This window comes from Egretta garzetta, unplaced genomic scaffold, assembly GCF_000687185.1.
Source record: "Egretta garzetta isolate BGI_Z169 unplaced genomic scaffold, ASM68718v1 scaffold105, whole genome shotgun sequence".
Taxonomy (NCBI): Eukaryota; Metazoa; Chordata; class Aves; order Pelecaniformes; family Ardeidae; genus Egretta; species Egretta garzetta.
Window position 1 is genome coordinate 536,301 of NW_009259598.1, and position 10,630 is coordinate 546,930.

General features: G+C 51.0%; 2 protein-coding genes across 4 annotated transcripts in view; one reads left to right on the forward strand and one right to left on the reverse strand.

The window, feature by feature from the left end:
* ZNF76 (zinc finger protein 76) lies at positions 1 to 9,081 on the reverse strand. 3 transcript variants are annotated; one of them, XM_035893792.1, is made up of 14 exons: positions 8,892 to 9,081; positions 7,487 to 7,567; positions 6,635 to 6,712; positions 6,280 to 6,482; positions 5,373 to 5,450; positions 4,853 to 4,969; positions 4,530 to 4,605; positions 4,059 to 4,184; positions 3,529 to 3,708; positions 3,010 to 3,243; positions 2,467 to 2,606; positions 1,524 to 1,676; positions 1,300 to 1,413; positions 1 to 947 (listed from the first exon to the last, which is right to left on the reverse strand). In XM_035893792.1, exons 1-14 carry the CDS (start codon positions 8,962 to 8,964, stop codon positions 843 to 845), a joined length of 1,758 nt encoding a protein of 585 aa, XP_035749685.1. In that variant the 5' UTR covers positions 8,965 to 9,081; the 3' UTR covers positions 1 to 842. The 3 variants fall into 3 exon arrangements, with proteins under 3 accessions (XP_035749685.1, XP_035749684.1, XP_035749686.1); XM_035893791.1 differs by having other exon boundaries at positions 4,853 to 4,972; XM_035893793.1 differs by lacking the exon at positions 1,524 to 1,676 and having other exon boundaries at positions 4,853 to 4,972.
* Positions 9,082 to 10,618: 1,537 nt separating this feature from the next.
* Positions 10,619 to 10,630, forward strand: part of RPL10A (ribosomal protein L10a) — a 5,380-nt gene continuing 5,368 nt past the window's right edge. Inside the window, exon 1 of the mRNA XM_009638244.2 lies at positions 10,619 to 10,625. Coding sequence (XP_009636539.1) covers positions 10,619 to 10,625 — 7 coding nt within the window. The remainder of the gene's footprint in view (positions 10,626 to 10,630) is intronic.

The window sequence follows — 10,630 nt, forward strand, 5'->3', positions numbered from 1 at the left end:
AAATTTTTAATTTGTTTTTATTTCAACTCAGGATTTACAGCCAAGTCTAGCTCAGCCCCCAACAAGTGCCGGTGGTTTCAGCGGAGGGAGCGCTTTGCTCTGCTCCACAGCGCTGAGTCTGCCAAGGAAGTTCGCTCGAGAGCGGAGTGTGATGAAGAAATGGGAGAATTACTGTCGGAGCCAGCCTGGGCACTCGCTCCAGTGCCAAGAACTGGTCACCACTCCAGACACTGCGCCCAGGACGGCTTGGCCTTGCTTTGATGGGGCTTTATTGCTTCTGTGCATATGCTGCCCACTTGTCCCTTACCTGGAGGGGTGGGCAGGAAAGGGGAGCTTTTGGACCATTCCTAGAGGGAGAGGGGCAGGAAACGCCTCTCCAAAAATATTTTGCACTCCCAGAGACTGCTGAAATCTCTGTGGCTCCACCTCCTCTGCAGAAGACCGGCAGGTCTTGGAAATCTTAGCCGTGAAGAAACAAATAGAAGACACAACCTGCCATCTCCTCCAGACAGGGGGAGTCAGCACCCAAGGCGAGGAGCAGGAAAGCTGCTGCTCAGAGCCCAGGAAAACAGCAGAGCCTCCAGGAGAAGGCATTCAGCCAAGTATCTTTGACACCCCTCCTTGGAGAGGAGAGCCCTGGGAACAGGGTCGCTCTGGTAGCTGAACGCTGCTGGCATCAGCTCTCACCGCCTGCGTGGCGCACACGCTGGCCGCTGGCCTCGGACACCTTCCCTCGCTCGTGTACCGCACTTCCGTGCGCCAGCTGGCCTGGTTCCTGCAGCTCCCGCAGAGAACAAGGCTCGGGCCGCCCGCTCTCCCTGCCCGGGAGGCTCGGCAGGGTCTCAGCACCCGTTCTCAGACACGGCTGCGTCAAGCGTTACAGGTTCATGCTGGATTGCTGCTGCGGCCATGCTGATGGCTTCCTCCAGGCTCTGCTGCTCTTCTAACTAGCGGAGGAAAGGGAGAGAGAGAATGCTGTCCTCCCAAAAAGGGGCTCAGGAGGCGCGGGCTCGCTCGGGGCAGCCCCCAGCAGGACAGAGGTACAAAGGATCAGCGGTGGGTGACACGGGGAGAAAGTGGCAGGGCAGAGAGAGACAGCTACGATGGGGAAAGGCTGTTTACAAAGGAGCATTCTGCAACCCGAGGAGCACCTCCCTGCTCTCCTCTAGACACAGGGCATCTGGGAATTAAGGAGCAAGCGTGCTGGGCAAGAGGAGATGCAGCAGAGCAAGAGGGTAAGTGCTGAAGCCCAGGGTGGATGGGGGAATGAGGGGGAATGTGGCAGGAGCGGCGCGATACCTGCACTGCAACGTGGGTGCTGTTGGCAGTAGCCAGCAATGCCACCTGCTGATGATGGAGGGATGTGATGGGTGATTCTTCAGACATGACTGCCCCAGAAGTGACTATGGTAACCTAGGAAAAGCGAAGATAAAAAGCCAATCACATTTTAAAAGAAAATGCAATTCCCTTCTAGCAGGCTGTTTCTCCACAGGGAAAAGGGAAGGTCCCAGTTTCGTCTGTACCGGCTGTGTCTCGGTGTCATCCGTGCTGGCCACAGTCACGGTGTGTGTGTCACCACCCACCAGCTCTTCCTCGGGCATGGCGAGGGCACCGCTCTGTGTCACCATGCTGATGGCACTGCCCAGGGCCTGCAGGTCTTCCTGTGACAAACTGACCTGGGGGGGATGACATCGGCTGCTCTCAGCCAGGATGGCTTCTCAGGAAGCCTTACGCAACTCCCGACTTTAGCAACACAACGGTCTCAGTAAGGATGAAACACTCTCTCCTCCTCTGCCCGCAGGACCTAGGGCACAGAGAACTCCAAGGACTTTGTCCGGGGTCATGGACAGAATCGATGGGGAACTCCCAGACCTCAGGCCTCCAGTCCTCTTCCTTCTCCCACACCTCCCCCTCCCCATTTAGCATCTCCTCTCCAGGCTGTGAAGGGACAGCTTGTGCACCGCTGCAGGGGGAGCGTCTCAGACTAAGAGGAAACCAGCGTTACCCGTGGCAGCTGTTTCCTTTGTCCCGTGCCACAGAAGGGATTTTTTCCCAGTCAGCACACGGGCAGCTGGTAGAGGGAAGTACAAGAAAACCACTGTCATACACAAACGATGAAAAAACAGTCTCCAAATCCAGCCTGCATCAGCAGAGATTGGGAGCTGCCTCTCGAGAGCTGACCGGGAGGCGAGGGCTGCCAGGCGCTGCAGGAAAGCCTGGGCAAACGCCTGCAAGACCCCATCCATCAAGAAGGCGAGTTGGGGACCAGAGGCCCATTCGTTACCCTCCACATCGCGATGGCAGCAGCAGGGTAAGGCTGTGAGGAGGGAGCCCTCACGGCAGACAGAGCCCATGAAGCTCCAAGGTCTGTTTTAAGCTGAAAAGAGCCTTAAAGGCTGGGCAGAGGCAGAATCTTACCCAGTTAACTGCTGTCCCTCATATGCTGGAGGCTGTCAGTGTCCATACCTGCTCTGTCCCATCCTGAGAGATAAGCGAGACCTGCGTAGGCATACCATTGTCATCCTCCTCTTCCTCCTCCTCTTCCTCCATCTCTGACAGGAAAGCAATATGCTGGCCCTTCAGGGGGGAGCCTCTGTCAGCAGCAGCTGAGTCAGGGAAGGGGAAGAACCAAAGGGGTGAGAGAAGCACTAATCAGAGCATGCAAGCACAGGCCTGACCCCAGGAGCTGCCTGAAGGGCCAGCACAGAAGAGCACAAGATCATGATGACAGCAGCCCAGCGTTGGCCCGGGAAGAAGGCTTTTCACCCCTCCCTGTACTACAGAATGGGCAAGAGTCCATTCCCAATGCGTGATATACCACAAGGGCCATGGGGAGCCCTTTTCTCTCGTCTGTGAGGCAGATCTGGGTTAGATGGGGGAGGCAGGAGGCCACAGCACAGACCTGGGTCTGAGAGGGGAGCAGCTGCAGGCTCTTGCTGTCATCTCTCTCCCCATCGCCTCACAGCCTGACCCAAACTCGCCACAGGTGACAGCAGAGTGGTTGCTCACCCTCCAGCTGCTGCTGTTCGTAGAGGGCCTGTTCGCTCTCCTCCGTGGCCTCCAGCTCGCCGTGGCTGCTGCGCTTGTGCATGGCCAGCGTGGAGGTCTGGCGGTAGGTCTTCCCACAACTATTGCAGGTGTAGGGCTTGCAGTGCGTGTGGACCACGTGGTGCTTGTAGAGGCTGGAGTACTCCGTGAAGCGCTTTCCACAGCCCGGAACAGTGCACATGTACGGCTTCTCTCCTAGGGCAGAGGCCACAGAAGCAGGGCTTAACCCACTCACCCTCCTCGTGCTCTGGAGAGGGATTCCCCATCAAGAGGGAAGAGCTGGAGAGAGACCACTAGAACAATCATCAGCCCAATAAAGCAATTCCTATTTCCTTTAACTCGCTGGCCACTCCCAGATCTACCCCTGCAATGTCTGGCCTGGAAATGACCATTGCAGTCCCACAGATTTCCCTGCTGCCACAAGCTGTAAGTGCAGCCAACTCACTGGGGAGGAGCTGTTTCACCTTCTCCTCCTCTTACCTGTGTGGATTCTCATGTGGTTCTTGTAATTGGTGGCACTGGTGAAGCCCCTTCCGCAGTTGGGCTCCGGACACATGTACGGCCGCTCGCCTGTGTGCGTTCGGATGTGAACCTTGCGGATGTTGGATGTGGTAAAAGAACGGCCACAGCCCACAAAGGGGCACTTGAAGGGACGCTCACCTGCATTGACAGAGTAACGTGGATGAAAGTTCTGCTACAACACAGCTACCCAGAATGCCCTGGACACCTGTATCCCTTCATTCCTCCACAGTATTACACCAATGAGACCTCAGATCAGACCCAACTGCTGGCACGTTTCCTCCAGCAACGCTGGCATCCCTCCCCCTTCTACCCTGCTGCTCATAACTGAGTTGAGAATCCCTGGAACTGCTTCTACCACTCATTTACTTTCTGTCTGAAGACGTCAGTTCTGCCTTGCTTCTCACCCAAGATACAAAAAGGCATGTCCCAGACAAAAGCTGAACAGTGCTTTATCTTGGGGAGCTCAGTTCTTCTCCTGTACTGCTCACCTGTGTGTGTCCGGATGTGTTTCTGGAGATCCCCAGAGGTTTTGAAGGCTTTGCTACACACGTCTTCTGGACACTTGTATGGTTTCTCTCCAGTATGTGTTCTCACGTGGCTCTTCAGCCCATACCCTGTCCAGCAAAGAAACTACAATTAAATTTTATAACAAGAAGGAAATAATATGGCAAGCTGTGTATCACCTCTCAGTTCATGCATTTTTGGATGCCCGTTTTGTGTCTGCAAAGCTGAAGGGGAAGAAATATCCAAACAGCCCCAAAACACCACTGACAACTCAGCTTCTTTCTGTAACTCCTTCACTCCGTCAAGTCCTAGGCAGTCTCCCACACTGCAATTCCTTCTCAGAAGGTTTTAAAAGCTATGCTCATTGTGCTCTGCTGGAAAAAACTCAGGGCTGATACTCAAGAGTGGTTTAGCCTGGAGAAAAAACAAAATTTACTCAGAAGAGAAATGGTTACCTGTAGCAAATGCCTTCCCACAGCTTGGGAAGTCACATGTATATGGCCGGTCACCTGTGTGAGCACGTTCATGTACCTGGAAAGAAAGAACAGGTCCCTAAAATGACATACAAGACAAGGAGGAAGGACAGCAGTGTGGAGAAATCTAGCTGGTGGAGAGAATCTGAAGTTGTCTGTTGGATTTCACCTTGGCCAGTTAACACACCTGGATCTCTCAGGGAGCCAAGCTCACAACTCAGCCTTTTGTACAGCAGCATTCTAGCGCTGTAACATGGGGATATGCCTGGTCTGCACACTGCGTGACCGCATGTTACCTGCTTTACCTTTAGATGGTGGGCGGTGGTGTAGAGGCGGCCACAGCCTTTGTACCCACAACGGAAAGCTCTACTGCTGACCTGCTGCCCCTTCTCATTGCTGCGCACCTCCTCCTCCCGCAAATCCTGCTGAGAGATGTACGGGAATTAATTCAGTGAGCCACTACAGCAGGCTTTGCAAAGCCCACACAAACCATTGCCCTCCTCGCTATACATACGCACTCCTCCAGTTATCCTCAGAAAAATGTGTTCCTACAAACACAACTTGTATACATACGGTAAAACCCAGGTGACAGGACAGGGGTCTAAGAACCAGCATTCCCCATTCCCACCTCTCAGCTCACTGGGTGTTCTCAGCCACATAACTCAGCTCTCTGTGCTTCACTTAGCCCATCTGTAATACTTGCAGCTAATATATTTGCTAACCTCACAGAGAAGACACAAAGCTTTTTTTAATTACTGGCTGGCAAAGCACTCTCCATCAGGAGTTCAGCCTAGTTTCAGAAATGCATCACTGAAAAATTCAGACCTGAGCAGGGACGTCACTGGAATCCTCACTTTTCATATGGCAGGTGTCTGTCACTCCTTCCTCTTCCTCATCAGACACCTACAAGAAAAAGAGGCATAGGTACTGTTCCTATCTCCCTGGACAGCATGGAGCAGGTGAGCAACCCAAGCAGGACAGCATTGCCACCCCATTCTTCCCCAGAGAGCTAGAGGAGGCTGGTTCTACCCCAGCAGAAAGGTCTCCATTGGCAAATCTTAATGCTGCCCAGCTGAGCACTGCATCAGCATGCTCCTGGTAGCCCCTTCTCACACAACACCGTGAAGATGGGAGAAAATGGCAGCACCCAAGACATTCAGATGGAGCACTGCAGTAACAACACGTTACGATCTGAAGCTGTTTTGGTTTTTGAGGCCTTTGTCAACATGGGGAACAGTGGTCATAACTTAGCCGCTCCCAACATGTAAAAGGTTAGTCTTGATCTACTGCCTGAATCATCTGTGGAAGAGAGTATCATACCCAGGTGGCATTACGAGAAACCTAGCAAACAGAAAGAAAACACCTTCAAGGAGGGACATATAAAGCGAAAAAAAAAAAAAAAATCCAAGCTGTATCACAGCAGCTCTCTGCTTTTCCCAAATCTGTGCCTGCAGCAGGTTAAGGGTAGTAGGCCCAGCAGTCTGTAGGAACTAGCTAGAGGGTCCAGCAGGAAACTGCTCTGTTCTGGGTCCTTAACTGTCAGTCACCTGTCAGTGGTGGCACTCTCACAGGAGCCCTATTCGGTTTCTCCCCTCAAAGCTGGCGTTGCTGACAAACAAATATTCAGAAGTACTAATGAAGGGCAGATACTTAAACCCCAGGCTGAATGTGGACTACTACACCAGCCCCTCAGTGCTGCTGGCAGACCATGAAAGAAGCGTTGAGTCCTCACCTTACTGGCATACTGCTTTAATGCATTAATGGTCTCAACATCAAAGGCATCATCTTCCTCCTCTCCAGCCAGCTCCTCTAGCCCAGTTTCTGCCTGCACTTCCAGGATGGTGCTGCCGGGTGGCACGATGACAGGACGATGTATATAGGCAGTGGAGCCATCCTCCAGCTGGACGGCCTCGAAGGTGCTGGGGTCATAAATTTCTGCAAGAGGAAACCAATAAAATCAAATATAAGAGAGCTGCTGAGTGCGAGGCATTCTTTCATCTCCCTGGGCTACCTACAGCCTTGGAAATCCCTGACACTTAACAGCTTCTACTCCAGCTGCCAAGGGAAGAACAGGGAACATGCTTTACCTTTATCTGCATTGTGTATGTAGGCCATACTTCCATCTTCCAACACTACTGGCTGACCATCTTCAAAAGCCACAGACTCTAAAGGAAAAGAAAAAAAAAATCCACACACCTTATTGGAAGGCTTGGTAGGTTTCAAACAACCTTTTAAGAACAGAAAGGGGAGGTGCCATACAAGGAACATGGGAGGGCGAAGGGAGGACTGCCCAGAGCAATAGAGTTCTTTCTACCTGCCCTTTTACACCTTATGGTGGCTGGGGAGGACTCTTATATGCCGCTCTGGTGCCTGCCACATGAAATGAATTCCCATGACCTCTCAGATAAATTAATGTCACCTCATTGCAGAGGTGACATTGGCTGATAGGTCAACGACCAAGGTGGCATTGCTTCCAGCAATCCCCACCCTTCCCCCGCAACACCTATTCCAGAAGTAATATATTATCTCACAGTTCAGAGGAAATTCCTGTCCAACTGCTCCCATGTGAAACAAACTTTGTTTGGGCTCTGTAGTTGGCACAAACACAGCACACAGCTTACTGGCCTTGCTTGTAGACTTGTGATCTGTCAGACTGACAACTGTGAGAGAGCCCACAGGTAAAACGACACTTAAACATTTGCTTACACCACCAGCAAATTTGCCTTCTTGTCAGATGGCTAAAAACTTTGCAGGAAATCACATGTTCTATGTGCTTGCTCATCCAGCCTCAAAACCACGGGCAAGAAAAAAACCCCTACACCTATATGGGTTTCTTAAAGCTAGAGCTAACAGGGGAGCCCGATTGTTGGAACACAGACAGTTGCACTAACATCTACAACGTCCTTCTAAAAAGAAAGAGGTGAATTTATGGTCCTCACCTTTCTGAACTGTCACCTGATGGATATAAGCTGTGGTCCCATCTTCAAGTTCAATGACTTGCCCTTCGATCAGTTTTTCACCTGAAACAGTTAAAAAATTGTCATCAGTGCTGCCTGCAGACGCCAGTCTTTCTGGTCCCATGAGCTGTCCCCTTTGCCACATCTTCTCAAGGAAGCCAGTCCCACAGAAGACAGCAGAACTGTTACTTATAAGCTGTTATTTATCAAGCTTTCCCCTTAATAGCCATAGAGGCACTTCCCAGAAATGTTGGAGCCTCCCTTTCCTAGACAGGAGGATACAAGACAAAGGACCTCAGTCATCACTTGTTTACAAGCTGCCCTGCGCAGCCCTGTACGCCAAGAAGCAGAAAGAATGATGTGTGCTAAGTGTTTTGGATCTAAAGTAGAAAGTAATTACACTTCTGCTGGAGAAAAATTCAACTAGGAGCTTTTAATGGCATCAGCAGGGGCCTGAAGACTTATTTTCTTCTCCTTCAGTGGAGGATCAACTCTTAGAAAAAAATTAAAGTACCTAAAGGGACCTAAAGTGCTGTTACCCTTGATGGGCTGTGAAGACTGGAATCTTATAATAGCGTAACTCTGAGTAACCCTATAATAATGTTTTAGTTGCCAAATTATTTGATGCAGAGAGGACGCTGCTCTATCCCACTTGAACATGAGGACCCAGGTTGCTTTCACCTGGTGCACAATGTTTGTGGGGGGGGTGCCACAAAACCTAGTGGTTTTACAAAATAGTCCAGCTCCACACATGTAATAAACTTGGAGTTCACGCAGAAAAAAAACCCAAGAGAACAATCCCCAGGACATGAAGCCTTGCAACTCAACCGGCCTGTTCCACAGGCTGGGAAACAGTGTGTTCCTTTTCTCAGGAACAGTGGGTGGTGAAAGCAGCAGCACCTCACAAACACCAAAATAAGGGCAGGTGTTGAATTTGGCACTGATATTGCTGCTGAGCTCAGCACCCCTTTGAGTGAGAAATGCAGTACTGTGAACCAAATTCTATGCATCTCAGTGAAGTATAACATCCTGCTTAGCTTCAGGGGAAGTTTTGGCTGAATAGAGTCCTGCAGGCCATAGCATGAACTCCGTTTTCCCAGTAATCCTGGAGAGAACAGGGGTCACTCTAGTCTGAACAGGACCTTCATTCTCTACAGCAACAGCTCTCCCATCTCCAAAGCTTTATTTCCAAACCAGAGGCATGTTTTATTTCTGCTGCATCACTCTTCTGTGCAAATCTAACATTGTTGCTAGCTTCCTGTATGATGCAACCATACAAGAAGTATGACAGTTCACGTGCCACAAAGGTGCTTTTGGTAAGTCTGACTTTAATTGCACAGGGTCAATCAAGAGACTTTTAGACCTCGCAGCCCAAGGGAACCATTACCTTTGACAGCCTGCTGAATGTAGGCTGTCGTCCCGTCACTAAGGGTCACTGCTTGCAAGCCCAAGCTCTCCATCCTGCCCTGATGACTGGTCCTCAGACATGAATTTCACCTTACTCAGTGTGCTCACAGAGAGCACCAGGACCCAGAGCAAGAAGTTTGTGGAACAGCGAGTTGTCTTCTTTGTTGTGAGCCTTAAATAAAAAGAACAGTTCAAATTTTATTTTCTCCCAACATACGTATACTCACTTTTGCACGTTAAGAAAGGCTTGAATGGCAAAATATTTTGGAGATTATACAGGATTAAACTGGACAAAAGATGCATCCTTCCCACACCAATGGCAGACAGGGCTAACAAGCTCTTCCACAGACAAATATAAGATAAAGCTTATCAAGCCAGTGAACTGACAGACTCTTTTTAGAGGCAGTGTAAATGCCCCATTCAAGCCCTTCCCATCTTCCAAACAATCTGCAGGAAAGGTTTCCGAGTACTTTACAGTCTGAACCTACAGGCTGAGGGTGTCCTGTACTGCAAGAGACAGGGGCAGGATGATGAGCTTTGTCCCTGGAAGCATCCTTGTTCTCTCCTCCCTTTCCTGTCTAATTCCCGGCCTTCTGAGGAACAGAATTTCAGGCTATAAGCAGACGGTGTTAAAACATCCCCATCCCCACGAGAACGAGGGCTGGAGCACCTCTCCTATGAGGACAGGCTGAGAGAGTTGGGCTTGTTCAGTCTGGAGAAAAGGAGGCTACGGGGAGACCTGATTGCGGCCTTCCAGTACCTAAAGGGGGCCTATAGGAAAGATGGGGAACGTCTTTTTCATAGGGCCAGCTGTGTTAGGACAAGGGGAAATGGTTTTAAACTAGAACAGGGTAGGTTCAGGCTAGAGGTAAGGAGGAAATTTTTTACAATGAGAGTGGTAAAACACTGGAACAGGTTGCCCAGAGAGGTAGTGGAGGCCCCATCCCTGGAAACATTCAAGGCCAGGTTGGATGGGGCTCTGAGCAATCTGATCTAGATAGCAGTGTCCCTGCTCACTGCAGGGGGGTTGGACTAGATGACCACTAGTGGTCCCTTCCAACCCTAAACATTCTATGATTCTATGATTCTATCTGAAATCTGGTTCCGTCCCAATGCACAACACAGTTCCAAAGCATCAGCACTCCCGGCGCAAGGCTCTTCCAAATGATATGCATTTCATTGCAATAAATATTTTTGGCTTGCTGATAGATTATCTTTAAAAGCAACTGCAGTGGATTCTTCACAAGCAATCTCTGAGATAGCCTAATATTTAATCATTTTGATTTCCAGGAACATGCTTTACCGTTCTGTCTGTCACTGCAGCACCCAGGGGCACAGCCAGGCTCTGTGCCACACTTAGCGCCCTCTAACCCCAGTGCTCCCCACACCTGACAGACAGCTTCTCTCCAAGTGCAGCAGATTCTGCCTGCTTTTCGGGCTGACACCTCCTGAGAGGCATTGCAGCTCGTTTCCCAGCAAAGGCTCAGTCCCAGCAGGGTCGCTGGGGAATCGAGGGCCCTTTGAGCTGCCATGCAAACCGATGTCAGCGCTGCTGGAGGGGCCGCGACCCCCGGGAAGGGATGGGGCAGGGGCAGGCTGAGGAAAGCCAGGCGTAGGCTGCGCTGTGAAGCCCCCCAGGGGGTGACAGGCGGCCGTGCCTCCCGCGTCAGGGCGGGCTGGGGACAGGGCAGCGCAGAGCCTGGCGCCATGGCGAGCCCT

Bases quoted from the DNA above. Each gene is read 5' to 3' on its own strand.
- ZNF76 (XM_035893791.1), bottom strand. From the start codon at position 8,964: ATGGAGAGCTTGGGCTTGCAAGCAGTGACCCTTAGTGACGGGACGACA. The intron at 4,606-4,852 runs GTAAAGCAGGTA...CTTTCTTTCCAG, and splicing joins CCACCGCCCACCATCTAAAG to GTACATGAACGTGCTCACAC. The intron at 3,244-3,528 runs GTAAGAGGAGGA...CCTCTGCCCTAG, and splicing joins CCACATGAGAATCCACACAG to GAGAGAAGCCGTACATGTGC.